Here is a 24,255-nt window from a genome sequence, read left to right on the forward strand (position 1 = left end):
CAAACATTTGCAGTTGTCACCAGTGAAAAGACAACCTTCAACAGTGGCCGTGCTTGGCTTTACTGTTTACAGCAGCTATCTAATGACCAATATAACTGTCATGAAGGGGAATTTATCCTTCCCTTGGTTCCTCTTTCCATATTAGTGCTCTGAGAGGACAATGGTGGATACAAGCACTAACTAAAAGGTGACATTGAAAGAAAACCTTTAATAAAAAGCTAATAGTTTCTAATGGGCTTCCTGGGCAGAATGTGGTGGGCGTGGCCAGATGAGGACCAGGAAGTCTTGCTTCATGTTATGCTGCATTCACACCACTGGGAAAGATGGGACACCTAAACTGTGACTCTTTTTCCTTAACTTTTCAGTTAGTCTAGACATGCCACTGTTCGGTGCTCTTTCTAAACGTCTTGAATTATAAAATCAGCAACTGTAATTTAGAAAGGGACGAAGGAAGATGATGTGTATCGTTACTATAGCAGAAAGCACTCCTATACTCCAACATGTTATTCTAGACCAAATCTAAGGCGTACCTGACTGGTGGACTCATTGGATGCTTATTCTGTGGTGTCTTTACAGCCTTGGTAATGGTGTCATATTCATAAGCACTCACCTCCCCTGGCCTCCGACGAGCAGAGCATCACCGACAGTTGTTTTCCTAGATTCCCTGAACGCAGCAGCGCTTTGCTCTGCAGTAACAATGGCCGCTGCCTGTCAGACATGGAGACCCGACCGAGGACGGTGCCTCAAAACATACGGGATTGTCATCGTTCTGTTCATGGACCTGGTCTTACAGTGTGTTAACGGTATGTGGAAGGGAACAGAGACAGATTTACACCAGCCCGGCTAGCATAGCACCCATTTGGCCTGTTTGTTGTTTTCCTACCGTTACGAACGTTAGCTTCCTTACGCTGAGTTAGCTAGCGAGCTAACAGCTAGCACCCCTGAGTGATTGAACAGTTGTTTGTCTAATACAACAACTATGTTGGTTTGTTACATACTTAGATTTTAATGTACAATATTAAAGAACCGGCCGTTTGCCAACTGCCCTTGTTAGCTAACTAGCATGACTAGCATGCTAACGCCTCCGTGAAGCAGCTGCACAGCTAGCTTAGATGTATTAATATAAAATCTTGGATTTTAGTACTACGAACACGTGTCCTAAACCTGTAGCTCATATGTAAGCACACTTCATTTGTCTGTCCGTCTGTAACACTCAAATACAGCAAACAGTAGTGGTTATTATATGGTATAGTTTCCACACTCAGCACAACACGTACTCTGTATTTTATAGTATGCTAGGTGAGTGGGCTAGACTCAGATCATACATCTTCTCAATTGTCTGGTTTCTTGTCAGGGTACTTGAGCTCTCCCCATGTTGGCCAGGAGCCCCCCTACACCAGAGATGCCCAGCATGGGCCTGTCATCACCAGCCCAGTGGTCCCTTCCGCCGCCTCAGGTAAACCCATCAGTCAGCCATCAGTAGACTCAGTCACTGCATGTAAACACTGAAGGGGTCCAGGCTGAGAGTGTCTGTATAGCACATGGCACAAAATAATATATATATATGTATATATGGCGCCTTGAATTTGGCCTTGATTCAGTTGGTTGCACTCTGCGTCCTCTCTGCTGATGCCACTAAAACCTGCCCGCTGCACCTTTTGAACAGAGCAGGAACTATTTCCTTTTGCAGGCCAGCCTTAATGGAGCAATCAGGAATGAATGGGCTTGCCCAAGGACTCTCTGATGGCTTCTTTGTTGAGGACAGAGTGGTAGTCATTCACCTCCCACAGCCTCAAATTCCCTATTTGGCAGGAGATTCAAAGGGATGTAGTCACAAGCCTATTGCCACATTCATTGATGATCCCAGACATAACGTCATCAAATTAATTTGCACCAAAGCTTGCTCACAGTAAAGTGGTTATCCTAGCTAGACATGAAAGAGTACCTGTAATTTCTTGTGGACTGTTTTGCAGTGTCCCCTGCAGATGAAGAGAGCTACACCTCCAAATGTCCCAGTGGGGGGTCGTGTAATCGCCTGCCAGCTGATTGCATTCACTGCAGTTACCATCACAACTGCTCCTACAGGAAACCAGCCTCCTTCACTTGCAAACCAAAAAAAGGGGTTCACTGTGTAGTGAGTAGCACTTTATTTGTGATAGATCTATGCTGCATGAAGGTAGAGTAAAGGTCTGCATCCTGTCAGCCTGTCGGTAATAACAGGAAGTTGTCTAAATGTTTCATGACAACAGTCCCCAAGACAATTAAATTATACTTTGTGCGTGGTGATAGAATTAGTGATGTTCAGCGACTGCGGCGGTGCTTCAATTTGAGTGTTTGTTATTTCTGTGTTTGTAGGGAGAGTCAGGACAGCAGCAAACCAACTTCTCCCTCTCCATCTCCTGCCAGTTCTGCTGGCAGCTGGAACCGTCCCAGTACCGCTGCTCAAACTCCACCAACTGTATGACGGTGTCCTGCCCACGCAAGCGCTACAACGCCACCTGTGACGTGTTAGACCATGTACACTGTTTAGGTATGACAGAGTCAGTCATACTGCTCTGCTTCCTTTCTGTCAGTTTGGTGACTTAGGTACTGTAGACGTTGTTGTTTTGGAGAGAAGTGATTTTAAGATTTTCTCATCCAGCTAAAGTTTACAAAATTACCTTTTTTCTTCTAAGTATTCTATGCAGGTTCAGGCACTCTGCATGTGTACAACATTTAACAGACACTTAGAATAACACTGTGAGTCTGTCAGTGGATCAAACAAGCTCTTTTAGTGGACCTACTGTGATCAGGTGCAGTTGTCCCAAAGGATTACGTTGCAGCCGTTGCAGCCCGTTTGGTGGCTGCTGGCTGAGGTGATCTACTGGACCAGTTCCAACACTTTTACTACCTACCAGTCACTCAGACATCATGATCCGTACAGATAGGACCCAGGTTTGAAAATACTGGAACTAACCTTGTAATTTTTTAGGGAAATGTTATGATCATCAGGATGCTGTCTGTCCACTAAATGTTCTTTTCTTCTGCAGGTAAAAGACGTTTTCAGAAACGTTTATTTTGTAACTGGACTGGTGGATACAAGTGGTCAACAGCATTAGCACTCAGGTAAACCTGCCGTGAGTGTTACGACCTGCTTAGAGGCTGGAAACTTTGTAAAAAAACATCTTTTTGAATCAGGATGTGTGCCCTAGTAGCATCTTTGACTTTGTTTCCTCTGTGTTTTCTCTCATGTCTTTCTTTAGCATCACGCTTGGTGGTTTTGGGGCAGATCGGTTTTATCTGGGCCAGTGGAGAGAGGGTCTGGGCAAACTGTTCAGCTTTGGAGGCCTGGGCATTTGGACCCTGATAGATGTCCTTCTGATTGGGGTCGGTTATGTGGGACCTGCTGACGGTTCTCTCTACATCTGAAGCGCAGCTCCGGAGACACGTCTGGATGGTTTGTGCTCTCTTCTGCCTCGCGCCGCTTCACTCACTCAAAGACTGAAGATCTGAGATGCTGTGTTCTTAGCACGTTTGCCTACCCAAGCTCGCTGTGCAACACGTCCTCACCCCATCTGTTACCAGGCAGGAAGCGTTTCCCTCATTACGCCAGCTATGACTCTACCCACACAACCACCAGATCAATCCAGCCGTTCTGCGTCCGTCTCCTGTTGAGATGCTGCGCAGGGAGACGAGGAGCCGGTGATTCTGTCTCGTGGTTGGTCTCTGATATACAGATGGGTCTGGTTTCCTGTGGAGCGGTGCTTTCACAGACGTCCTGCCACTTTGGAGACATGTGCTGCTCCTCCCTTATTGAAAGGTAAACTCATCACTGGGGACAAACGGTAACCATGGCTACAGAGCCTTTAATGGTGGCACCAAACACAATGAACGAGCCGAAAGGTAATATTTATGTCCTGGAAGACAGCGTGCATACACAGAAGGGAACACGTTCAGGTGAATACTTGGTCTTCTGGATGAATTCAACGGTTATTTTACGTGTACTTTATTTATTTCTTCCCTATACTGAGACAGCAGCAGTAATAAATGACACAGTGGTTCCTCTAAAGCTCCAGTCAGATGCTGGAAAATGATAAAGTTCACATGTTGTAGAAATAGATGACAAGAGATGCTGGAAATGGAACTGGTAGGAGGAGCAACAACTACAATTACTGTCATCACTGATTACCACATGTAGTCTTTTCTTGGAAACTCATAGATGATAATCTCTAACATGTACATGATGAGTATCGCAACACTTAAAACGCATTGCACTAGCAAACTGCAGTCACTTGTGGTTTCCCATGGTAGAAACATTGGAGATATCCTGTACAGTCATCATTTACTTCATTTATCTTCACATTGCTAAAGACTTTCTCTGTCTACTAACACTGTACGATCTTTGCATGAGACTGTGTGGCACAAAAGGGTTCACTGCTCACTTTATGTAAATATGTTTTCAGCTTCCAGTGTCTGTTGGAACACTGTAAATGACATTTTTTAAGTTATGTAAATAAAATTGTGAAATATCACGTTAGTCTAATTGTGTTCGCAGCACTGACAGATGGATGCTTCATTCATCTGGTGGGTATTTCAGTTTTCACGTACTCCTGGGTTTGTAGTAGAGTTTGCTGTGGCCCGGCGCCTCCAGTGCACAATCTGGAAAGACAGAGTGAACAAACCACCAGCTGAGCAGACTGAGTTCTGTCTCTGTGCTGATGAACCAGCTACAGAAAGCTAAGATCAGTTGTAAAAGTCAGATGAGCTGACATTAAAGATGCAAAGTGAGCTCGCTCATGTTTGTTCCCTTAGTCAATCATCATTGACGAATCCATGCTCATTATTTTTCTCTGTGAGGCTTCATGGCATCATGGCGTAGAATCTATAGGACAGACGCTCTGACCGAAGGCTCTCTGTCTGAAAGCTGTTCCTGCAGGAATCCAGAGCTCTATTATTAACCGAGGTCATCTTCACACACGTGTGTGTTTTTCCTCACATTGATCTCTGTGAGTGGTGCCAGAGGCCCGTGATGCCCACAGACTGTGACAGAAGGAGGGGGTCACAGGGGATCACCTCCTGAACCAGCTCTGTTTGAGGGCTTTTGAGCAAAGCAGCAGAGCTGTCAGAACCAGGGCATAAAAACATGTTATTGCTTATTTCAGTACATACCTTTTTACAACAGAGCTGCCCGACGCAGATATCTGTCTGCTCCTGTTGCATAATATGACGGCTAAAAAAAAAATGATATCACAAGGAGGGAAAACATCATTTCCTCTGCTGTAACTTTTTGTGTCGACTTCTCCAATTGGCTGCTTGGTTGAAACTGTTGTAAATATACTCCTCCCTAATTCTAGTTCCTCAAATGTGACACCGCCCACTCACGCCTCCCTCCCTCCCTCCCTCCCTCCCTCCCTCCCACTGACTGATGCAAGTTCTTGTCATATAGTCTGAGCTGAGTGGGAGACGTGAAACCCCTTTACCTTAACTCTGCAGGGAAAACGGTGATTGGGCAACGTGTCATTTAAATATTGACAAAAGGCTCCGTAGCCCTTCATCCACATGAGACTCCCTGTGACTGTCGGTGTTTGTGAGCGGCCCAGCATGACCTCACTATGTCTGACTCACCCTGAGTGAGTGTGTGTTGGCGCGAGCAGAGTTACTTACATGGTGAACTGCTGTTATCTGTCAGTGGGTGTAGCTTTGAGGGATGGATGTGTTTGCACATATGACTGTGTAAACGCACGTAAATAGGAGTAAATGGTGCATGCGTGTAAAACTCTGTGAGACAAATAGTATGATGGTGGCTTAGTATAACACATCTGATGCATTATGACATGACTTAAACTCTCACACTAATAAACTCAAAGCACAAAGCATCTTCCTAATTATTTCTGGAGTAAATTACTAAATTACTGCGCTTAGTAACATTTTATTCATACATCAATGCCTGGAGTCCAATTACAAATAATTGCCAGAGCAGTATCTGGTTTTGCTATTATTTTTCTTTGTGCTATTCCTATTTTCTGAGAGTATGAAACAACCCTTAATGGGCATCATGCAGAGCTCAGTGTTATGAGAATAACAGCTAAATGTTGTGCTACTTCTCCCAGCAGTCATTATTTGCTCTGTTAGAATGAGCATCGTTACAGAGTTGAGCCACAATATTGTTCGTCAAAGACAGACGATATCACGACTTCCTGATTTTGAATTGCTAATCATGCGAAGAGGAGAACAAAAGTTTATTCATCCCCCTCTTATGCAATCCCACTCAGCTCTGAATGCTGGTCCTGACCCTCCCATGATGCTCCCATCTCCTGCAGGAGGAGGTGTGAGCGACAAAGAGGAGAAGCAGACGGCTGTAAGCATTCGTATGTCTAACTAGTCTGTCAGCATCCCACCGAGCTCCTCTCTCTCACTTGGACTGTTGCTAAGGAGCAGCTGAAGCCACCTGAGGACGCGGCTGAAATCACAGCGCCTATAAAAAGTGCTCACACCCCCTGGGCTTTTTTCACAATGGAGTAATGTGGCAGAGGGGACGTTTTAATTACAGCGTGGAAACAAAGCTTTTCCAGCGTGACCCAAGAACAAATAGAAAACACAGAGCGACTGATCGTATAAGAGCTCACGGCCTTTGCTGTAACCAGTGGTGGAAAGTAACTAAGTACATTTACTCAAGTACAGTACAAATTTGGGGAACTTGTACTTTAATACTCCACTACATTTAACCAGATTTAGTTATTTTACAGACGATACAAAATATAATCAAATGCATTACAGTATTTTATCAATCATTAATATATATCAAATTAAAATGAGCTCCACCTTTACCATCTGCAGCATGAAAGCAATGAACACATGAATGCATCAATAATCAAATATAAGGAAATATACATTCTGCATGAGTACTTTTCCCATTTAGATTGTATTGTTTGCATCATGAGTTCTTGTACTTTATTACTTCAATTTTGATGCTAGTACTTCTGTACCTTTACTCCAGTAACACCTTGAGTGCAGCATCTTTACTTGTAACAGTGTATTTCTACAGTTTCTACTATTAGTTTAGGAAAAAAAAACCCAGAGTGCTTCTTCCACCACTGGCTACGACAGAATCAGCTGCCAATAATGTTTTATAGGCACATAATTAGTTGAATCTTTGGATCATCTGAGTGGAACTGAGAAGCCAACTGAACATGGGCAGAAACACAGCGTCCCCAGCGTGCAGCCCGGTGGTGGCAGCGTGGCCCTCAGATGTCAGGAGATCTTAACTTACATGTGAGGAAAATGCAGACGAAATGTGAGGGAAGTTGGCTGCAGTCCCAAGGAGAGCCGAGGCAGATGGTTTATTTCTCCGGGAAAACAACGACCCCAAACACGAAGCCGAGGCAGGGCAGGAATATACTGAGTTCACTGTCCGGGTCACGACCCAAACCTCAGCCCAGTCAGGACTCTGTGGTGAACACTGCCTGTTCGCTTGGACGATGGATGAACGTCCTGATGTGCAAATGGGACTCGGAGCTGTAAAGCAGCCAGAAATGTGCCTCTGCTGCACGACGACTGGAGGAGAGAAAAACTTGTGCAACCACTTGTGTTGTGTGTTATGTAACTCAGTCCAATCTGGGTGGACATTAGTTTTCCCTTTGGTGTTTGTCAGAAAAGCCAAATCCCTCTCTCACACACACACTTGTGTATGATCAACACTGCAGGACTAAAACATGAAGTCAGAGGGTAACGAGCACCATTTATTGTTGCGATAAGAGGAAATTTAAATAAACAGCGTTTTGTCAGTGTTCTGTTCCTCACGGAGGGCTGATATAATCCATCAACTCTTATCTTCCCATCTGTGCAGTCCATCTAAAATAAAATTTAAAAAAAACCACACACACCAGCGAGCCAACTCTGCTTTCCAAGTCTGGAGAGCGTCTCCAGTCTTGGCACAGCAACAATCTCACTTAAATCTCACTTGCATATTGAAATAATAAATAAGACTGGGTGGGGGCTGCTTCAGAGCATCATGACCACCTCAGCGTGTGCCACAAACAAAAGAGAGTCAGGCCAAATGCAATTTTAGTGATTTATTTGTACAATAGGAATCGCACTGTACAAATACCCCAGCTCAGATGTAAAAGGCAAGAACATGAGAGCATTTATTCTGCCTGACCTGATCCCTCAAACCTCACTGTGAGCTTCGACTGATGGAAACAGATATGCGAGAAAGAAATAAAATGGAAATAAAGCTAAAAAATAAATAAAGCAGCAACCTGCTGGAGAAATTAACATGTACAGGGCTAGAAACACCCCTCCCAACTAAGTGCCAAAGCATACTGAAATTAAAAAAGGCAAAATAAAAACTAAGAAGAAACCTCCTGTCTACGTGTAGCTGTCCAACCTTCATGGCAGTGGTTAGGTAGCATGTAAAAACGGATCTCACAGTAGACTGATACAGAAAAGGCATATGGTGACATCTCCATCAGGCCCATGTGCCCATGCCACGTGCACATTTACACACCATCCACAGACGCGTTGTGAGCTTTTACGCACGAGACAGAGGACACTTTTTCAACTTAAAACCAAAAAAAGTGGAGCTCCCTCTCCGACCCGCCCCGAGGAGTGGAGGTGACACGGTCCAGTCATCAAGTTTACGTTCACTCAAATCTCCATTAGTACATCACTAATGTTACCATGGTAACGCAAAAAACGTCGTATAAAAATATAACAAAGACTGAAAACTGATGCACTCAACAAAAATATATCTACACAGTCTCCAATGTGGGGGTGGGGGGGCTGAGCGGGACGGCCAAGGACAGCTCAAATTTCCAATCTGTCGTTTTATTTCTGGGGGGAGGAGGAGGGAGTAAGGAGGGAGAGGGAGGGGGGGGGGGGGGGCGCACCGGGAGGCTCCACATCTCACGTCTGAGTGGCAGCCGTCTTCCCCCGCTCTCCGACGGCGACACAGTGAAATCCGCGGGTCCCGTCGGGGCCCCTCGGCAGCCGCATGACCCCCGGCGGCAGGCCGTCTGCGTTCTGGATCTTTCTGCCCATCATGGGGCTGCCCACCGGGCTGCTCTCCTGAGACGCCACCTGCTTGCGCCGCTGAACCCACGGGCTGCCCGACGGGGTGAGGCTGCTGTCCGAGGAGTAGTCTGCCCAGCGGCGGCCGGGCTCCGGGCTCAGCCTGCCCTCTGCCAGGGGGGACTTGTGGGAGTGAGGAGATTTGCGCTGAGGACAGGGGCTGGCGCGCGGGCTCGACCAGGGGCTGTTGCGCGGGGACATCCCAGGACTCAGGTGATTGTTCTGGAAGTTGATGCCCGCGGTGGTGGGGCTGAGCTTATTGCAGGACTGGGACTTTCTGGCCAGCCTGGGGGACGTGGGGGTGCTCTCGGTCTCCGAGGAGCTGCAGGCCGAGTCGTCCCCGTGGTACTGAAGCTCTCGCACTCTGCTGTTGAGCGAGCGACTTTTGCGCATGCCCCCCTCCTCACGCGGCCGTTCCTTGGGCACCTTCTTCTTGGGCGGCTTGGTGCCAATCAGGACCACCTTCAGCCCCAGAGAGCCGGGCCCTCCGTCCTCGCTCCCCACCGCCTCGTTGGCTTTGACTGCGGCCTCCACCTCCTCGAACTCCACGATGGCGCATTCCTCGGTGCCGAGCTGGGTGTAGCGGCCGCTCAGCCTCTTCAGGTCCGCCGGCAGGTCCTTCCCGGGCTTCAGGACGCGGACAGAGGCGATGGCGCCGTATGTGCCGAACGCCTTCAGCAGCAGCTTCATCAGCTGCTCCTGCTGAGTGGCGCCCCCCTCGATGCCTCCATTATCCTTGGCGAGCGCGGCCAGCTCTGGCCAGCTCTGCAAATCACTTAAGAGCAGCATGCGGCTGGGCAGCGACTCGCTGGCAAAGACCGGCACTGCGGATTTACGCCGCACCTTGCGCCCCTCGTCGTTCAGCTCAAGGATGTCTGATTGCCTGAGAGCATAAGCGGTCGTCCTCCAGTCTCGAGTCAAGTGTTTCACCTGCAACAGAGACAATGCTTGTGTTACATGGGTGAGCTGCCAAGTGCGTAAAGAGGCCCTCACTAACAGGATCCCTGCAACAGCTTCTCTGTGTGAATTATGGCACGGGCCCTCAGCCTGTCGGGGGGGGGGGGGGGGGGGGGGGTCAGTATCAGTATCTGCTCTGATGGCAGCAGAGCTCATCACTCAGTTCATCACAATCCAGTGTGCTCATGTCTAAAATGCATCACCTCAGTCTCATCAAGCTCATGTTTGAATCCTTGTTTATACTAAAAATGAGTGTGTGTGTGTGGGGGGGCTCAGATCATTTGTGGCATAAACATACCCACCCCCCCACCCCCCCCCCCCCCCCCCCCCCCCCCCACAATAAATCTGCATGCATGGGCCTCAAGTATCACCAGTTGCTGTGAATCAGAGTGAGAATATGATGCTTCTGTAACAGCTCGTCATGCTGGCACTAGAAACATTCACTCACTGCTACTCAATTCTTCATTTCTCAGCCTCAAGTCATAAAAACAAACTGAGAGCAGCCCGAGGCTTTAACCAGACTCATCATCTCAAACCTGCTTTTTGCTTCAGCTTCATTTGTCCGGTTGTGTCAGTGCTCAGGTATCATGCATGTAGATGGCTGAACGTTACATTCAGCTGACTCAGGAATATCTACACAAGCACACGATGAGCCATCAGCTACTAAGAACAGAACAGAGAAGGCCTGTTACGGCCCAGGTGCTTTGCAGCAGTGGTTAGTACCTTCTTGAACGACGTGAGCAGCTTGACGCTGACAAACCCGAGTTTGTTGCGTCTGACATGCTTGAGCAGGAAGGCATCGTGCTCCAGGTTCTCGTCGGACAGGTAGTACTCGATCTGAGTGACCAGCTTCTGGATGAGATCTGGATCCGGGGGCTGCCAGCTCTCCTCCTCCAGCTCCCCTCCGCTGGTCCCGGCGCCGCTGTGTGTGGGAAGACAAGCATGCATCACGGTCAGCAGAGCCTCCTCTGTGGTGCACCACTCAAACAGCAGAATGCCTCACATCCTGAACAGCCAACGTTACAACTGTTACACATTTCACTTTCATTAATACAATAAGCCAGAGGCTCACAAGTCGTTGGCAGGAAGACAACCCCCGTGCTGCCATTTCCCTCTGCAATCTTCAGTTGACAAGCTGCGTCTCCAGCCAGAGGCACCAGGCCTCGGTGCCAGACCTCGACATCACAGCGTCCCACCAATCCTGAAACTGCCAAGACCTCTCCATCTGAAGGGTGCAGAGTCACAGGCTCTCCCTCCCACACAGAATATGGTGGCTCACCAATCCGCTTCACACTGAAACTGGTGCTAACGCTGCATAGCTGAGGCCTTCAGGCACCTTTTGATCTCAGTCAGACACCTGGCCGGAGCTGTGCAGCAGCAGCAGCAGCAGCAGCACGGGCAGGTAGTCCTGCAGATTGGAGTGAGGGTCTGAATGAAATTTTGTGGATGACTCATCACCTCCTCCAGCCTCCTCCCTTCCCTCACACACACACAGTCAACAGCTTTCCAGCCCGCTGACCGCACAGCTGGCAGGAGCCCACTGCTTCCCCACGACTTCAGATAAAGGCGGCCTCGATTTCAGCTTTTAGCAGAGAGCACCGTCAGCATGATTTAGACATAAGACTTCAGTAACCACAGCAGAGGCGTTTCTCTGATGAAGTTCACTTTGGGTTGCTGTGAGGTGCAGTGCACTGCAGGTCTCTGAAGGAATGCTGCAAGAATGTAGAAAACAAGAGGAGAAAAGGTGAAACAGCCACATGCACAGGCGGCCGCCTCCCTCCATCACTTCCACGCACGCTTCCCAGCAGATGTTTAGGGATCTTTAAATACATCCTGCGTGGAAAACGTGCCACGGAGCTCCAGCCTGCACAGGTGTCACAGAGCTCTCCCTGCCAGAGAGCCATTAAGGTGTGACCCAGAGGCAAACTGACACACTTGGTACAGACAAAGCCATTTATTCTCCCCTTTGGCCTTTCTGCCACTGACTCACTCTTTGCACACGCAGTCCAAGGAGGGAACTTATAGGCCAGAGGATAAAAATAGCAGGCGATGACGCAGGGGAATTAGATTAAAGTGAAGGTGCCATCCTTTATCTGTCTCAGGTGTCTGCTGCTACAGGTGGTTCAACACTTCCCAGGGGATAAAAATAAGAATGAGAAATAAGCCTCCAGTGCGCCTGTGAGGAGTTCTGCTCCCAGCTGTGAGCCCCCATTGCCCCCCTCGCACACTGTGCAGTTATTTGCCGTCTCCTGTAGGCGCTGTGACAGGCTACACCTGCCAGCTGGGATTACGGCTCCATTTGAACACACTCTCTGCACGCATTCTTCCAGTGGAGCAAAAACACCACGACTGTACCCACGCGGCTCCTGTGCTGCCACACACACACACACACACACACACACACACACACACACACACACACACACACACACTCCACACACACACACACCAAACAGATTCATAACCTTGACATAAAGAGGAAAACCAGTCATTCACCCTCAGACCCCAGTGCACCCAGTCTGTCCTGCACTTTACTGTAAAAGGCCAGTAAAACAGTCAGTTCACCAGCTGATGCACCGACTGGCCTCAGTGTGTAGTTCACTGCCCATGTTGTCACCACGAGCAGCGCTACCAAGACAATTAAAGCAGCCAGCGGGTCAAACCTTGATTTGTCATGTCTTCCGATCTCGTCCTCACTACAGCTGCCCCCGAGGAAGTCAATATTGTTGGCTGACACCTCCTCGGGCTCCTCGTCCTCCGCCGCCTGGATGGCCACCGTGATCGTCACCGTCCCCATCTCCTGCGAGTGCTGGTCCACGGTGATTACCTCATCGATGCCCTGCGGGACGCACTCCGCCGGGCTCGGCTCGGGGATCCCCACGGACCCGCTCATGTTGCTGGGATGAGTGAAGGTGCCCCCGCCCGCTCCCTTCCCTCTCGCGGTTGTTGAGGCAGCAGCGGCAGCAGCGCCTCCCTGGAAGCTCTTAATCTCGCTCGAGTCGAAGGCACAGACAGGATACGGGGCGCGTAAAGCTGCTCGACGCTTCTTCGGGCACCAGCGATGGCGGAGAAGGATCCAGGGGGCTCCGAAGACGCGCTCCACGGCTCGCCAGAGACCCCCGATCCAGATCCGACCCGACGGAGGGCCCTGAGGAGCAGCGGGGCTTGTAGCAGCCGGCGAGACGCAGCCTGGACCTGGAGAGACCGACGGGCTGGAGCCTCCGTGGGCTTCTGCTGCTGCTGCTGCCGCCGCCGCTGCTGCTGCTACTTCCTCATATGTAAGAGGCTTTCTGCTTTTGAAACGAGCTCTGGGATTGGGCCGCGCCAGCGTCTCCTCGCACTCACTCCCAACCCACAAGCACAAGCTGACACAAAGCCAAGAGGGAGGCAGGAGGAAGGAGAGGCAGCGCAGGAAGGCGTTCACCAAGGCGTGCATGTCTCTCTGTCCACACACGGGTCTTTACACACAGTCACTTCTGTCTATTTTTTTTCCTTTTCTGTGGAGGCAGGAAGGCCCCGTTCACGGCTCTAAGTAGGGGAGCTAATTCACGTGTTCCTCCTTAATTAGGAAATTGCCGTGCCAAGGACGACCCCTTCTCTAAGGCCGCTAATTGGATAATATGCTGTCAGCGTCTGGTTGCACGCGAGATCCGAGCAGAGAGTGTGCCTGAAGGAAGAGGAGCTCAGATCACCAGCAGATACTCATGCAAGTCAAATCACAGGTTGCAGGACCCCCTTAATAAGGTCTATTAGTTAGAAATAAGACCCATGCTCTCATTTAATGTGGGTCAGACTGTGGTGAGTCTGCAGGGCCAAAGCCAGGAGCTCAAAAGGTACTGAGGCCATGAACCCCCCCCCAAAAGAAAAGATTTCTTCAACATGTTGTATCTTCCACATTATAAATTCTTCTATAGTTCAAAGAATATATCATTTAAACTATTCTATCTTTCTGTCTGTCAGGTTAATCTCCCAGCATGCTGCTCCAGAGTCCTCCTCTCCCCCCGTGGAGCTTTTAATCTATTTGACTGAGATACAGATAAATAATAACTTATATAAAACAAAAGAATGTCAAAATCACCCATTGAAACTCACTAAGTGTCACTTTTTTTGCTCAGCTGTGTTCTGAGGACATGACCTCAGTGTCCCTAATGGCAGCTGTGGAACCTCACCAAAATAAAAGTCCAGGTCTTTTTTTGGATCCACTGAGGCCTCCAGAAGTAGGCGTTCACCGCCAAAGCCACAGGTGTCACTCATCTGAAGCCACGTGCTCATCATTCATCATTTTATTTCAGATGCATACGTCCAGATCAGGAGCACCTCTTGTGCCTCTTTGTGGGCCGTCATGATTCATGTTTTTAATCAATCCACATGTACTTTTGTGCATTTAATTCCTCAATGCAGCTGGAAAAGTGGAAACATTACAGGTCCATCTGGGGAGCATCGTTATATGGCACCACTTTCCTGCACCACCCGTGGGCGGGTGGTGTTCGGTCTGCCATTAGGGGAAATTAGGGAAATCTCTCCTCTGATCCTCTTTGGTTCTGGCAATCATGGCAACACTTGGTTAGAGTTAAAGCTGATGTCATAGTGCACTCCATAAGCGTTAAGGCTACAGTCATCTGAATATGTCTGTGTAGGCTACACCTCCAGATCATTTCTGTGGCCTATTGCTGGCCTCCACCCTGATGTCCCCTTAAATCACCCACACCAGTGCTGCTGGCTGCTGCCTGCCCTGCATGAAATCCCTTTACTTCTCCCCACTGGCAGGCCGTGCTCACAGCCGGTGGGCAGTCTGACTCATTCTCTGCACCACATGCCATACGCTGCTCCAGTTTGTGTACAATGCAACACGGAGGGGGAGGGGGCCGATGGGTGGGAGAGAGAGAGAGAGAGAGAGAGAGGGAGGAGTGGGGGTAAGGAGGAGATTGGCTGCCAATAATCTGAGACATTCAGGCAGAAACACTGTTTTCTAGCACGGCTCCATTATGAGATTTTGGGCAATTTTGCTTCCGAAACATCTCTTTTTTTCATATGAGTGGGAAGAAAATGTCCAAAATCCACATTTGGGTGCTGATTTTACTGCACTTTGCCTGTTTGTGCGTGTAGATTTCTTTATGAATTCACATTATTACAGGCTGTTCCTGAAATGAGTTTTTTTCTCACTCAGACTCTCCAGTTTTCTTTCTCTCTATAATCTGAGGGGTTTTACTGAGATGTTTGTAGAACATTTTATTCCAAAAAAAACACAGTGAAAATAGTTTTTCATGGCTGTTGGCCAGTATTTTCTTACTTATTATTAAAAATTATATCTATAATTTCCTCTGAAAAAACCTTTGGCTCTAATATGTTGAAGCTGGCTTCATCCAGTGTTCAGATTTCTGTCTAATGTGTGCAAACAGTGGATGTTTAATTAGATAATGCCCCATTTACATATCTAAACATTGGAGAAAACACGATAATCTTAATGTAAGTAATCAGCTGCGGTGGTTTGATGGTGATATCAGATGATTTGCCCCGTTCACCAGTAGTGTCTCACCTTTACTGAAGGTTTGTATGACAGCCTCCTTTCAGTATAAAGCACAAGCCTCCAAAATGACCATAGAGGTGAATCACCACCTCACTGACACAGTAACTAAAGACGACCCTAAAGAAGGAGGATGTATGACAGAGCTGTGGCGCTGGAGTGACTTCTGGGTGTTCAGGCTGTTTTAATTTGCACCTTTCATAATTGTCATTTTCCCACTTCTGGCTCCTATTGTGCCACCAACCCTCCAGAGGAAACGTCTCTCCACTCCTCTCTCTGCCTCTCTTGTGCCTTATATTCTTTTCTGAGGTTTTTTTTTTCACCTCCAAATGGTGCCAGAAGGCCTTGGGCTGCTGCTGTGGACCCTTAAATCTCAGTGAAATGAGAAACGCAGCTAGACTTCTGTTAATTTACGAGACTGTGATAACTCAGATGTGGCCTAGTGTGTGGCTGTGCAGTGGACAAACACACAAGACAAACACAGTCAAGTTAGATAGAAATATATGATACATGATATATGATAAAATGAACGACATTCCCATCAGCCTCAGCTGCACTTTGTGCTAATTAGCATGCTAAAGATGACACTTGCTTACCATCAGCATGTTTGCACTTAACTCCAAGCATCTCTGGGCCTGAGTTCAGCCTCGCAGAGCTGCCATCATAGCTGTAGATCCTCACTGCAACATTTGCACGATGGATGAACAGCATAATTATTGACGTCCCACTCTTAAAACCACTTATGTAGTCGCACTAATTGTTGTTGTTTGCAGGACGTGCAGTACTTAACGACGGGGGGGTTTCTGACATGAGCCTGCAGGAGATTATTCTTCACATCGAACAGGTTTGTTTTATCCTCATGTTGTCTTTCCTCTTCCTGTGTGACATTAAGCTCTGCGCTGATAAGTAACTTTACCCTGATTGACAGGCCACTGCCTCTGTACCACTCAACCAGAGGGACAACCTGGAGCCACTGGCTTGAATCAGACTGTACTGTCTGTCTGTCTGTCTGTTCACTGTCTGGTGTCATTCAGGTGTCTTGGTCTTTGCTAAAAACTGCTCTGAGAGTAGCTCAGTAGAAGAGACGGTAAGACTCTCTCTGTTGCACCGTCGGTCTTCTGAAGCTTCACTAAACGTCCTTTTTGTTCAGTTTCATAAAACATTCTTCTACGAGCCCTGCAATGTGGAAGCAGTTGTCAGTTGTTCTTTTTCCAGGAGCCCTCCGCTCTTCGTATTATTGATACCGTGTGGCAGATGGGCAGGACCGTAGCAACCAGCCTGTATTCCCTTCCTGTCTGTTTCTTACATCCATGTTTGAGGAATACTGCAAAAGAAAAAATGGGGGATGGTTTGCAACCCCCCTCACAGCAAACAGAGCGCTGGTTAGGCATGTGAGTTTATGATTACCATAGATGTGATCCATTTTAACCCTTGTGTGGTGTTCAGGTTTGTGGACCCAGTTTCATCTGTTTTTATGTTATATGATTATATGATTAATCATTTTTTCAAACTCAGACTCATCAATATGAGCCAAGGCCACTGAGTCTGAAAAAATAAATAATCGTATCATTTTGCTCTTGATAAAAAAAAAAAAGAAAACAAGTCCCACAGACCTGAACACCATACAAGGGTTAACTAAAGGGGTATCTTATCAGAATAAAAAATAGATATGTAAGGTGGGCCAAGTGAACAATAAAACTACAAGCTGAACCTGTTATTCTCCAGGTGAGAACGTAGTGAATGTAGGGACTTAACTCACCCTGGTGTCTCCTGGTTAAAGTCACTCTCACACACTGGATGTAGCAGAAACAATAAGCTGAAGCTTGAAATCATTCGCTCAGAGCTGTCAAGGAAACTGTTTTTCCCTCCGACTGAGAACAAATCTTTTCAGCATAAAAAGGCTTCATAAATGGACTGACTGACAGGCGCGCTCTCTCTCAAACACACACACACACACACACACACACACACACACACACAGTGCCAGATGGTGGAAAGCAACACATCCACATACATCACCTACTACAGTCGTTTTTCATATTCATATATTTTTCATAACTTGTCATATTTTTAGCGTGAGAATATGTTTACAAATAGCGTCCCTGTTTCCACACCTACATGTCCTCTGACCCCCGACGCCGGGGTCACGCTCAGCTGCTGCCAACAGCACAGCACTGCTGCTCCAAACAGGCCTACGCCATGTTTATTTCTGCATTTCTTACAATAACGAAGCCAGTGTCGATATCTTTCTAAGGAGCAACAGCGTGCAGTATATTTCCCTTTTGTCGTGCCGTACATCAGTCTGAATTGTCCAGTTTTAAGAACAAATATCTTCGTCAGTGCTGACACATACCTCTGGGTCTACCTTAAAGTCTGTTATCATGTGCTGAATCTCACACTTTCAAGGGGTCTTTCTATAGTCAGAGATTATAACTAAGCTAAAATGATGAGAGAATACACACCACAGACACAGGAGACACAGAAAAATGGTGCCAAATGCAGGAACAACACCTTCTATTGGCTCTGTGTCCTCCTGGGAATCGTGTATGATTGATCTACTTACGTAGCGAAGCCAAAGCTACATAAGATCTTTAAACACACAACTTGGATATACATTTGTATTTTCGTCCTCGGTGTGGCCTGTCACACACCGTGGTGATGATCACCTCCCATAGTCGGCCCGAGTCAGCCTGTGCTTCCTGAATAGACTGTGACAGGCAGTGTGTGGGTTGTCCCTTTGATGAATCTGGACTTGTGTTTTCTGAGCAACCGCTTATTACTGCCAGAGTAAAAAGGCTGAAAATACACAGTGCAATCTATTTCATCACGCTTGGTGTTCACTGGTGCAACTGTGGTGAGCTTAACCAGGTCGTCACCAGGGTTTTATTGTAACTAGAGCAAAGAAAGAGCAAGATCAGTCAAGCAATCACACTTTATTTGTTGCTCTGCAGCCTAACATCTGTGAAAGAGATCTTTGAATGAGCCTCCACTCAAAACAAGGTGTTCGGATCTATTGAAGAGGAAGCTAACGAAGCAGTGTGTGAATCATTCAAGACATCTGAGAAATGCACCTGACTCACTGCCACGGCTGTCTGAAGAGCCATTAACGCCATTCATCGCACCTATGCCTTTTCCTCTAATGACAAACTATTCCCAGGTCTGTTTTCAGTGTTGTTGTGGTCATTATCATAGCAATCTCTGCGTCCGTTTTATCTGGAGTGCACAGTGGGAGCAGAGAACAAAGTCAAAATGAAATGTTCTCAGGTACAAGAACAAGTAATTTCTGTCTTTGTGAATTATGTTTACAATTATAATGGAAGAAAAGTGCAACAGTACAATCATGTGTAATTTTCTTCTCTGTAAATGAGGTGTTTTGTCCATCGTACAGCTTACATCAGTGTCATGTGACTGTTGGGACATACTAAGACGGGTTTTTTGTTACCACACTGACTCGTCCAGGCTTCCTGAGGATGCTGTTTGAGTGAACAGCTGCATAAAACACCATTTCATACCTCTTCTTCTACCTGTGATATAACTACTACTGTAGTTCTTCTGTGCCGCTGGATAAAGCAGTCGGCACCCACATGTAGAAGGTGCATGTGAGTGAGCATGGCAGAGTCTGCTGGTGTTTACTGAGGCCACCGTTTGTTCTTCTGCTACATTTACTCTGCAGGACATGTAGGTGTATTCTGGGAGGCCGGTGTGATTGGTTCATATTGGCCTGTTTAACTGAGAATGACCTTCTGTGTGATGTGATAAAATGACAACAAGGCTTGATAAACACGGCCAGTTTAACCCGACAGGGGCCCCCACTGACCCCTGTACATCATGTATGGACACTGTCCACACAGCAGACTGCATGTGTCGCATTTAGGGGATTTATGTGGATGTGAACGCCACATAAACTGAAATAAATCAGGCCTTTAACCTAGCTTGTGACACAGGTCGCTTTTCCAAGGCAAAGCCACAATATTAACTGATAACTGATAACTGATTGATTGATTGATCATTATAAAGAGAAACCATCTGAAAACAATAACTTATCTCAAAATAATGACTTGTGATATTAAGTCACTTTGAGATACTAAGACATTATTTTGAGACACTAAGACATTATTTTGAGACACTAAGACATTATTTTGAAACAGTAAGTCATTATTTTGAGACACTAAGACATTATTTTGACACTTTAAGTGACATTATTTTAAGAAAGTTTCTCATTTTAAGACACAAATTCAATATAAGTCATTATTTAGAGACTTTAACACTAAATTGAGACATTAAGCCAATTCTTTGAGAAAGTTTCTAACCCCTTACCGGGTATACTTTCCCTAGTTTATTAGCAGTAGCGGAGGAAACATTTGTGGGAGCACATGTTTGGGACTAGTTTCCCTACGGAGCGCTTTTCCAGTGACACCGGAAGTGAACGTAACCAAGCAACGCCACCGTTGCCACGGCAACAGCGCCCGTCTCCGTAGAAGTTTGTGTCGCCCGCAGTTCAGGATGAAGGTGTGTTTCTCTGGGAGCAGGTGGGAGCTGTGCGAACACCTGAGCGTCTGTTGAACCCTCAGGGCCGCTGCTGAGGAGCCGGCGCGGCTTTAACTGTTTACCTGCTGCTAACATTAGTGGGTTAGCTTCATGGAGCCGGAGCGGACTGAGGGCAAAACCATGAGACCTCACAAGCACAACAGCAGCGTCAGCAGCAGATGGGCGATTCTCACCCCCATGGTAATAAACACACTCACAGTCTGATGCTATAACTTTAAGAGTTTGAGCCTCAGGCCCTGCAGCTTAGCTGAACTTATAGCCTAGCTAGCGCCATGCTAGCAAAGGGTGTGTGCCTCATTCAATGCAACACAGCTGGTAACTTATTTTTGCAGGTCAACAGCTGCAAGTTGCACCTGACAACAGTGAGATCACCAGTGGCCCAGAGGAAGGTGAGTAATGGGCACACACTCAAGGACAAATACCCAGACCCCCCAGTGCTGAGTCTGCTGTGACACCATGCTGTGGCTGAGAGAGAAAACTACTCAACAAGTATGAGTGCTGAGCTAAAGTCATGGAGAAATGGTCCAAACATCCACCAAGTGGTAGCTAAGGCCAACCTAAACAGTGACAGTTGAGCTGCAGATGGAAATGAATGTAACACGATCCACCATCATTGATCATCCGTGTCAAACAGCAGCCAGTGGAAAAACCAGCCTGTGCTGAGTGGGTGCTCTAACATGTCTGCTGTTTTACAGACTGACTCTCAAGATCATGTACAAGAAAAAAAGATGAATACCGGCGGAGCATTTAATCTTTCTAACCCAGGTAAGCTTGACCCAGTCCGCTCTCCCCCTCACCCAGCAGCCCCAGAGGCCTCTGTGGGACTCAGCATTGTATTCTACAGCCATGCGTTGTGTAAATAATCTTGTTTGCACCCTCTGTGTCACTATACCATACCCTCTTCAGAAAACCGGTTACATGCATGCAGCCTGAGAGGACATGCCCAGACACCTCCGGTGCCATCATTTACCGCTGACTCTACAGATTCCTCCGCACATAATGTAGTAATGCTGGCTCAGAGAGGTGCTCAGAGGGGTTTGGGTACAGTTTCACATGCTGCAGAAGAAGCCAGAGACAGATCGAGGAGACCAGCCCACAGTGCAGGGGCCTTAAACCTTCCCAAGCCAGCGGGTAAATACGACAGCATCACTCAGCAGAGCACATGGAAACTATACAAATACACAGACCAGATTCTTATGCAATACACTATTAAACGATAGTTTGTGTGTCTTATAATGTCTATGTCAGGTGGATCTGGAGGATATAAGCACAGCACAGGCCCTGGTTTTCCCTTCACTCGACTGCCTTGTGATGGTTTTGCATCCAGTTTTCAGCGCATCGACTTGGACAGGTAGAAAATCAAAAAGAGACCGGAGCTCACAGACTAACATGTGTGAGCTGGACATATGTCTGACATGTCAAGTATCATCCCTATTCTTTTGCCATCTAGTTCTGTTGGTTTTATGAACTCAGTCTGCACAGTGTTTAATACTTTTGCCAAAAATGGTAAGTGCCCCAGGCTGCCACCAGGGGGCAGCAAACTTCAATAAAAGTTCCCATCCCATGTCCACAAGGATATATGTGTGTGTGTGTGTGTGTGTGTGTGTGTGTGTGTGTGTGTGTGTGCTGACAAAGACCCACTTCAGTGGTGACAGAGTAGAAGTCAGTAAAGTCACTGAATAAGCAAACTGAAACCCCACATCACTAATGTTAATCACTAGATTACACGGCTCGAAGATGAAGATGAAGTTCTGATCTGTATTTGTCCACATGAAGCCTAAATGGTGCTAAAAGCTCTTTTATTTTCCAGGCACTGTCTGGAGGAATGCCCCCAGCTGGGCTTTATGGAAGACCTACAGCTTCTCAACCTCCAGCACAACCTCATCACAGCGATCCAGCATCTCTCACATCTGCAACGGCTTGTTTTCCTGAACTTGTATGACAATCACATCTCTGAGATGACTGGCATCGAAGCTCTGAGCTCCCTCAGGATCCTCATGCTGGGGAAAAACAGGTTAGCCGTCTTCATATTTGTGGTGTTGAAGCAACAGAGTAATGTGACATCCAGAGATCTCTGGTTTAATGGGAAATACAGCATTTCATAAAAACTCCAAGGTGGTCCGCCACATCCTGATTATGTGTGTTCAGGAAAACATGTTGTGTTTTATTGTAAAACCACTCAATTTGAGGTTCAAGGTCATTTTTGTTTGAAACGGTCACAAATCACAGTAAATGACGTCAGGATCTTACAGACAAACTCTGGCATTTGTTGCGCTTTCTGCAAAGCACGACATTTGTCTTTCTCGACCTCCATCCAGACTAGCACGCATTCAGGTGTCCGTTGGTATTTTTCACCAGACTCCAGCCTTTCATCCTCACATGTAATTTGATCTAAATCCATACGGACAGCCCTGAACAATAAGTGACTGTACACTTCTGTATGTTTGGTTTCCTCAGGCAATGTAACCCCCTTATACGCTTGTCAGCTGCCCTCCACTTGGTGCCCCCACCCTACAAACACACTGTCCCACTTTTTTTCTTAGATACTTAATACTCCCATTGAGTTTCTGAAATACTTGTAGTTAGCTACACCTGGTACATTTAGAATTGCCACGATTTTGTTATTTATTGTTGACATACATTGTGACAATGATGTATTTTTATGCTCCTTCTCAGAATCCTTAAGATAAGCTGCCTGGAGCGCCTGTCCAAACTGAATATCCTGGATTTGCATGACAATCAGGTACCGTTCCTTCACCGCCCTCCCACCTACAGCGTGTGTGTGTGTTCAGTCTTGCTCATTTAGTTGAGAGCTAAAAAAGTTTGGCAGAAGTGGATCCTCCTCCACACTGTGGCTAACTAGTGGTCTGCTTTATAAGGTGCAGCTCAGTGAATGCTAGAGTCGAACAGACGTGGCAGCGGGAGGCCAAGCATGGAGATTCATGTGCTCATTGTAAACTCTCCACCTCAGCCCACTGACCTCTAAAACCTGTTAGCGTCTGACGTCCTTCAAACAGCGCTGCTCTGTTTTGTCCTAAACAGTATTAGGAACAAATCAGTCATGTCTCGCTCTCTCTCCCTCTGTCTCTCCCTCTCTTATGTGGGTGTTACCTCCGTTTTTAGGTCCCAGCACTGTTAGACAACAAAGGATTGAAAACCATCAGAACCCGCAAGCTCTTGTCCAGGGTCTCCTCCCACATCCACTTCCTCAGGACCTGAGCATAATTTATTCAACAGGCACTGGGAAATGTTATGATCTGTAGCACATTATTCCCCTCTCCAATTAATTTCAGTCTGAATCTGTTAATGTGGGCTGTTGTTCAGCCTCCACGATAGAGCGCCGCTCATTGATATTAAAAGCCTGAGAAATCAAATGATGTAAGTAACGCTGATGTCAGACGAGGATTTTAGCAGCTCCTGGGAAAGGACGGTAGAACAGAGAGGCTTCCCTTGGTCGAATTAGTGTCTTGCCAACATGCCGCCTACTCGCCTCCTCAGAGAGCTGCTCCAGAGCCCTGGTAGGACTCGCTTCCTCTCTGATGTTGGCTCCCTCTCTGCACGAGCAGGCGTCCCAATTACTATTCAATGAAATTCAACAGAATAACAGTCAGTGGCTATAACAAGCGCTTTTAGTGGCCCTACTTTGATGATTTGAGTTTTGTCAAAGAATTATGTTGCAGCCACTTACGCACCAAAATGTAACAAAATGGATCCAGGCTTAAAGATACCGGAGTTACCCTTTAATAAATGAAGTCTTTTGTCCTGCCCTTGTTGGCAGGCATCTACTGAGGAGCAGATGATGAATCTATTATTCTGGCGAAGGTTGTTTTTCACTCGCTGACTTGAAAACCTCCTGTTCTGTGTACCCAAATAACTGCTGAGTCACCTTTTATTCAACGTTTTCCAAACCACCCAAATGTAAAGTGGATTGCTGCACAATGATGATATGAGATGATGAAGTGAGAAAAGTCAGTGAGGGAATTGTTGGATGAATTAATTGAAGCGATGGTTATTCTACACGGTCAGGTTTGGTTTAGTAACGTCTGGCTGTAAAACACCAGCTGCTTGTCCTCTCTCCTCTTGTGTGCGTGCTTTAACCACAGGCAGTGCATCACTGTCATCCTTCCTTCCTCCCATCCTCTAGCAGGGAGTCTCACATCACTCCAACCTATCTTTTT

The 24,255-nt window shown here is 47.0% G+C and overlaps 3 protein-coding genes across 3 annotated transcripts in view; 2 read left to right on the forward strand and 1 right to left on the reverse strand.

Annotated features, from left to right (window-relative positions):
- Positions 1–697: 697 nt before the first annotated feature.
- Positions 698–4,511, forward strand: tm2d3 (TM2 domain containing 3). The gene is made up of 6 exons (XM_070829082.1): positions 698–803; positions 1,355–1,456; positions 1,974–2,134; positions 2,356–2,530; positions 3,030–3,105; positions 3,243–4,511. The coding sequence occupies exons 1-6, from the start codon at positions 698–700 to the stop codon at positions 3,406–3,408; spliced, it is 786 nt and encodes a 261-aa protein (XP_070685183.1). The 3' UTR covers positions 3,409–4,511.
- A 3,525-nt stretch (positions 4,512–8,036) lies between these two features.
- larp6a (La ribonucleoprotein 6, translational regulator a) lies at positions 8,037–13,445 on the reverse strand. Its single transcript, XM_070836240.1, has 3 exons — positions 12,669–13,445; positions 10,729–10,927; positions 8,037–9,978 (listed from the first exon to the last, which is right to left on the reverse strand). The coding sequence occupies exons 1-3, from the start codon at positions 13,439–13,441 to the stop codon at positions 8,884–8,886; spliced, it is 2,067 nt and encodes a 688-aa protein (XP_070692341.1). The 5' UTR covers positions 13,442–13,445; the 3' UTR covers positions 8,037–8,883.
- Positions 13,446–21,980: 8,535 nt separating this feature from the next.
- Positions 21,981–24,255, forward strand: part of LOC139201710 (leucine-rich repeat-containing protein 49-like) — a 29,466-nt gene continuing 27,191 nt past the window's right edge. The window contains exons 1-2 of the mRNA XM_070831108.1: positions 21,981–22,091; positions 22,754–22,820. Coding sequence (XP_070687209.1) covers positions 22,036–22,091; positions 22,754–22,820 — 123 coding nt within the window. The 5' untranslated portion in view covers positions 21,981–22,035. The remainder of the gene's footprint in view (positions 22,092–22,753; positions 22,821–24,255) is intronic.

The sequence above is a fragment of the Pempheris klunzingeri genome, chromosome 1, assembly GCF_042242105.1.
Source record: "Pempheris klunzingeri isolate RE-2024b chromosome 1, fPemKlu1.hap1, whole genome shotgun sequence".
Taxonomy (NCBI): Eukaryota; Metazoa; Chordata; class Actinopteri; order Acropomatiformes; family Pempheridae; genus Pempheris; species Pempheris klunzingeri.

What these genes read in the sequence shown, in the direction of transcription:
- larp6a (XM_070836240.1), bottom strand. Translation starts at nt 13,441, where the DNA reads ATGCACGCCTTGGTGAACGCCTTCCTGCGCTGCCTCTCCTTCCTCCTG. An exon ending in GGAAGACATGACAAATCAAG is followed by an intron (nt 10,928 to 12,668) that starts GTTTGACCCGCT and finishes TCCCACACACAG; the next exon opens with CGGCGCCGGGACCAGCGGAG. An exon ending in TGCTCACGTCGTTCAAGAAG is followed by an intron (nt 9,979 to 10,728) that starts GTACTAACCACT and finishes TCTCTGTTGCAG; the next exon opens with GTGAAACACTTGACTCGAGA.
- tm2d3 (XM_070829082.1), top strand. Translation starts at nt 698, where the DNA reads ATGGCCGCTGCCTGTCAGACATGGAGACCCGACCGAGGACGGTGCCTC. An exon ending in AAAAAGGGGTTCACTGTGTA is followed by an intron (nt 2,135 to 2,355) that starts GTGAGTAGCACT and finishes CTGTGTTTGTAG; the next exon opens with GGAGAGTCAGGACAGCAGCA. An exon ending in TCAACAGCATTAGCACTCAG is followed by an intron (nt 3,106 to 3,242) that starts GTAAACCTGCCG and finishes GTCTTTCTTTAG; the next exon opens with CATCACGCTTGGTGGTTTTG.